General features: G+C 43.9%; 1 protein-coding gene across 1 annotated transcript in view; it reads right to left on the reverse strand.

Moving 5' to 3' along the window:
- The window catches only part of LOC124085056 (kinesin-like protein KIF28P), a 63,349-nt gene extending 60,812 nt beyond the window's left edge, over positions 1-2,537 (reverse strand). The window contains exon 1 of the mRNA XM_046432540.2: positions 2,484-2,537. Within this exon, the coding sequence (XP_046288496.1) occupies positions 2,484-2,537 (54 nt within the window). The remainder of the gene's footprint in view (positions 1-2,483) is intronic.
- Positions 2,538-6,000: the final 3,463 nt, after the last annotated feature.

Consider the following 6,000-nt stretch of genomic DNA (forward strand, 5'->3'; position numbering starts at 1 on the left):
CAGGCAGCTAGCCTAAGCTGTAGCAGCAGAAACAGCAACAGATCCGAACTCTCGTCCGTTTTTCAGCCGAAGTTTCATTAGGTTAAGGCTCTCATAACCCAATCATTTAACCTCTAAACCTTCTTACGTTGTCTAACACATGAGCTTCTGGAGGACAAGTTATATCTAAACCATAACAATTCAGTAGGAAATGAAAGTCAGTGGTATTTGAAGCAAGACATTTTACTCCTCCCCGCTGCCCATTTGGCAAGATGGAGCCTCCATGCTAGACTATTATACCCCCAAACACAAGACTGCTTCTGTTCCAGATCCCAGTTGGATGTATTTCTTCCCAGGAAAATCAGAATATCAGCATTTCTCATTCTGTCTCCATCTTCCTGTTGCTGAGGTTAAGTCCTGGGTTGGACAGGGGGGGGGGGGGCTTCCTCTTCTGCCCAGCTCCTACTCATAGGAAAGAGGCTCTACTTTAGTTATAGCATGCTGAGATTACGGGAGTCCTGACCACCCTTGTTTCCAGTCCTGAGATCATGGTTCCATACCAGGGGGGAACAAACTGAGAGGACTTCAAATTGCTCTTCTGTCTTCTCTGAATGCTCAGCCTCTGGAGCTGGGTGTTACCAGGGAGCAATTCTCTATTTCCCACAGAGCCCTGCTTGGAGATTTTTTGCCTGGGAGAATAAACAGGCCGTAAAGCCCATGGTGGCTAACATTTCTTCCCAAAATAACTTTTGTGAGGCAAGGAAGCTTGGAGAAATTCAAGCTTAGGGATGCTCTCAAGAATACTAGAAGTTGGGATGAAAGACACAAAGAAAGAAAATCGTATGCCCTCTAGTGTTCAGGGGAGAACTGGGGAAGAGAATAGCTAGAAAGTTCCCTTCTGAGGGCCAGAAAACATATCCCACACTGTTCTCAGAAACTGTTCCTTCAAAGGCATCAGAATTTGATTAGTTTGTAAAGCAATGTGTGTTCTAGGGCATTGTTGAAAACAATAGTTAATAGTGAAGTTTAACAGTTGGGCATGCATATTGTCCCTGCAAAAGGGGACAGTGAAACACCATGTCCCTGAATACCCCCCGTCTCTGTTCCCCAAAACCTAGCCAAACTAAGGGAACAGTGAGAACAAGCCCGAGCCAGAAAGTCCGTTTACAGATTCTGTTGGAGGACACTGGCTTTCTCTCTGAATGTTGGGAACTAGGGCAAGTTAGTGTCATCTGTAGAAAGTGACTGTCTTGCATGTACTTCAGGACAGTTGTTCCTTGGGATGCTGGTCATACAAGCTTAACTAAACAAGATGATGCAGATGACATCACTGCTTCTGCAGCCTAAGATGAAATTCCTCTCTGAGTGGGGATTAGTGTGGGTCTGAAGGTACCATGAAAAGGATATGTGTCACTCATCCAACCAGCTGCCACGATGCAAATACTGTGAGGGAAAGGAGGCGTCACTTAGCAAAGAACCATGAGGGACGGAAGTGCTGTCAGCCTGAACTGAACTCTTCCTGGAGCAGTCACTGAGAGGAAGAGCCCTACCCCAAGCATTGTTATCCCAAGGTGACTGGGGTATACCCCAAACTGTGTCTCCCCAGGGCAAAATGGCTGGCAGAGTTGGAGAGGGGTTAATAGACTCTTCACTGAAAGAATCCAGTCAGTGACTAAACCAATAAATAAGCAAATAAAAATAACAAGCTGCTGGGCATGGCGATGAATGCCTGTAATACCACTGGCTTGGGAGGCTGAGGCAGGAGGATTGGGAGTTCAAAGCCAGCCTCACCGTAGCTGAGGCATTAAGCTAAATAAAATACAAAATAGGGCTGGGGATGTGGCTCAGTGGTGGGGTGCCCCTGAGTTCAATCCTTGGTATCCCCCAAAAAAAGCCATAGAGAGAAGGGAGGAGACTCTGGGTATCAGAGTGTTACAATATAATATCTAAAATTTTCAGTTTCAAAAAAAATGAGGTGCTCAAGGTAACAGGAGAGTATAGCCCACACACTGGGGAGAAAATAAACAACAAAAACTGTATTTGAGGGCAGTGGTTGTGGCTCATGGGTAGAGTACTTGCCTAGCATGTGTGAGGCACTGGGTTCCTTTCTCAGCACCAAATAAAAAAATAAACAAATAAAATAAAGGTATTTTGTCCATCTATAACTAAAATATATTGTTTAAAAAAACTATATTTGAGGCTGGGTGTCGTGGTGCATGCCTGTAATCCCAGCTGCTCAGGATGCTGAGGCAGGAGGATCACGAGTTCAAAGCCAGCCTCAATAACTTTGCAAGGCCCTAAGCAACTCAGTAAGACTCTGTCTCTAAATAAAATATTAAAGGCGGCTGGGGATGTGGCTCAGTGGTTAAGCACCCCTGGGTTCAGTCCCTGGTACCAAAACAACAACAACAACAACAAAAAACTATTTCCCCAACTAATTCTCATATACCTGTTAGGTAGAACTTGAAACAATGCCATATCCTCCATCATAGGGCAAGAGTTACCTCACAGTCACTCTGACTCAGCCTGACCTTAAACTCCAAACCACACTCCATCATCATGCGAAGAAAAGAAATTGTTACCTGGGACTGGAATCCTGAAAACACCTGGTTCAACATGGAAGAGTGACCAGCTCAAAAAATGGCAGTAACAATTAAAGGCCCCTTCACTGACAACCCCCCAGCAATAGACTTTGATAAACCCAGCCTAATTCCCTCTTAAGATCAAGAGCCATCTCGTCAAAAGTTACTGTTACTGTTTTCTGTAAAATATTAGGATTTCTAATTGGCCTGGCAATATTTCTATGTTTTAAACTTGCTTGGAATGCCTGCCCATGCCTTGAACTCACCCATGCCTGGCTTTCCCTGACCAGATAACAACCCTCTCTGAAAACTCAGTGGCACCTCATAAAGTCTGGCTTTCCCTGACCAGATAACAACCCTCTCCGAAACCTCAGTGGTGTCTCATAAATTCTGGTGTTGGGATCTGAATTTACTCCCTAACTTGAAATGTTGAGCCACTTAGATCATTAACCTACTATCTGCTTTTGTATTATGCTTGTCAAAATCCTATTAGCTGTAAATTCTCAAGACACACCCCCACCCCACCCCCACCCCAGCCTTTTGCAACTTTTTAAGCTATAAAATCTCTTCCTTGAGGAGCTGGGACTGCTGGTCTCCAGCCCATGTTAGGGGAGTCAGCCGCTGATCAGCTTCCCTTGTGTACACAAAATACAATCTTTCTTTAATTTGTTTAAAATTGGAGTTGGTGGTCTTTTCTTTACATCATGGTTTAACCACCACAAATGCCAAAAGTCCCCCATTTCCTCATACCCCAGGCTATAAGTGGAAGACAGGTCTCAGTCTCCAGTGGGCCCCTTTCTGCAGGTTTTTCCTGAATAAACCTGTGTTGCTGTTGAGCTTCTCTCCTCTCTCTTGATTTCCTTCATTCAGTTCTTTCCTTATATTTGGTGCCAAAACCTGGGCCTGGTGTTTGAGGTTCCCACCATGGGTGGCCCTCTGGGCTTCTCTTGACCTCAACCCAGACTTACTTTCTCTCTTTCTACCACCTCACCCTCTTGCAGCTCCAGTAAGGACCACTCCCATTGATGGACTTCTCATCCACCACCAGCCATCACCAATTTGGTGAGTGACCCCCTCTTGGATTCCTGAAATCTCTGCCATAGTTTCTCTCTGCAGATACTCTTCCTGTGACAAATCCCAGTGCTGGGTGAGAGAAACCCCCAAACCACTGGGTGGCAATGACTTGCTTTCTTTGGGGACACCCATTGATTGCCTGTTGACCTTAGAGAAACCAAATTCTTGTGGGCTTTTCTCTCTGTCAGAGTCTTTGAGGACCCTTCTCAATCCATTTTGTCCAGCATGGGCCAGACCCCATCCTAACCTCCATGAGACACCCCCTTAGGGTGCCCTCCCAAAGATATTCAGGCCCTGGGTCTACAAGATAGTCAAACAAACCTGAAAGATGAAGACTGTAGAATACGGCTTGGCCTAATACAAGCTGGACAGTAACAGTCACTGGCAGAGGAGGTTTTCAAAATGGCAGAATAGAGGAGGTCGTTTTCCTGGCTGCTCCGTGGAGTGAAACCAAGAAAGCAGACAGGCAACTTCTCAGCAAGGTGGGTGAACAAAAAATAGTGGGGGCAATTTCCTGGAATTTAAAACTGGACATTCAAAGCCGATCCGGGACTCAGGAGGTTGGAAACACCAACCAGAGTGGTTCTCCCTGTGAGCATAGGGAGGGATAAGGGAATTAAAGGAACCTATATTTTTGGGAAGCCCAAGGCAGGTCTGGGTATGGATCATTTAGAGATCAAGGACACTGCCTGGCAAACCTGAAAGACTTGCTGCATGATATTCAAGATACATGTGTGGGGAAAGAAGCCACCATCTCTCCAGGCAGTGTACAGAGGACAAAGGAAGGAACCATTTTGCAGCACTGTGTGGGGGGTCAGCAGCTGAGGGGACTGATTCCTGGCAATCCTGAGATTCGAAATACAGGCCCAGTAAACACACACTGCTTGACATAGAGTGTGCTTAAGTGACCAAGAGAAAATCAAAGTGGAGAGAGGTTTCCACAAGGGAAACTGGCTGTGGAAACCCACCCAGTTCTACCCCTCCCCCTCCAATCTGATCACTTGCAGGACCTGCTGGGAGAGATGCATCTGGCCTGGAACTCAGAAGGGTGGGGTGGGAGAGATTGTTTGAAGACTGAACCTGAGACCAGGACGTGTGGGGTCAGCAGATGATGTAGAAGGCTAAGAATTGGGTCCCCCACCACATGAGTGGACCCCAGGGATCTCCCCTGGGTTGGCTGAAAGCCTGGACCAGCAAGTACTGTTTGCTGGAGGTGCACTGATTTAAAATCTCCAGACCAATTGGCCTTCAGGAAAGAGCTTGTGGCCAACCTAAGCCTGAACCCTAAATTCCTCCAGGAATTTTGCATATGGAATTACCTCTCTCACTCCAGAAATCCAGAGGGTAGAGCTTCACTCCAGACAACACCATCTAAAGCTGCTAAGAAGAGAAACTGAGAACCTTTTGAACTCCAATGGAAAGAATTCTTTAACTTTTCATCAAGATCTTTTTTTTTTTTTAATTTTAATTCTTTTTCTCTTTTTCATTGTGACCTTAATGGTACATGGACATTTATATACATTCATATTTGTTTTTTTCTCATTTCTAGCATTTTTGAAGCCAGTTGTTTTTCATGGTTTAGTTTTTTTTTTTTGTGAATTAGGATTAGTTTATTTTAATTTTGTTTTGTATTCTTTTATTTTTAATTTTTTAAAATTTTTACTTTATACATGTATTTTTTTCTCCTACCTGTTTTCCTTTTCTTCTGCTAACAGCCAGTCTCTATTATTCTTTCATTCTTCCTTTTTTTATTTCTTCTTCCCTCCTCCCTCATAATCTCACACCCTATATCACTTCTGTTCTCTCCCTGTCCACCATTTGAAATTATAAACCCTTTTGCAAACTTGCCGTTTTTATTGTAGGCAATAACTGATCGTATCATTTCTGTTTATAGTAATAATTAACATTGTAGACATCATAATAGGAACTTCTTGGTTTAATGCTCCATATTGTTCGCACTGGTTTTTATTATCTGTCTCCCCCTAAACAGTGCGGTACTAGAAATCTTCAGGGACACTATAAGTCCACAGGGTAGAAACTGTACTGCCTCGGATCATACTGTTAGATGGGTAGACACACAAACAACATGAAGAAGGCACAATATGAAAAAGCAAGGGAACAAATTGTCCCAAACAAACCAAAATACTCCAATAACAGAATGCATTGACAACACCGTGGAAAGAAATGTCAGAGAAGGAGTTTAGAATGTACATAGTTAAATTGATCTGTGAAGTAAAGGTTGATGTAAGAGAGCAAATACAGGTAGCAAAAGATCACTTTAATAAAGAGATAGGAGATTCTGGGAGAGAAAAAAAAGCAAACAGAGATCCTTGAAATGAAGGAAACAATAAACCAAAGTAAAAAT

The sequence above is a fragment of the Marmota monax genome, unplaced genomic scaffold, assembly GCF_021218885.2.
Source record: "Marmota monax isolate L192 unplaced genomic scaffold, Marmota_monax_Labrador192_F-V1.1 WCK01_AAM20220418_F8-fsc00090, whole genome shotgun sequence".
Lineage (NCBI taxonomy): Eukaryota > Metazoa > Chordata > Mammalia > Rodentia > Sciuridae > Marmota > Marmota monax.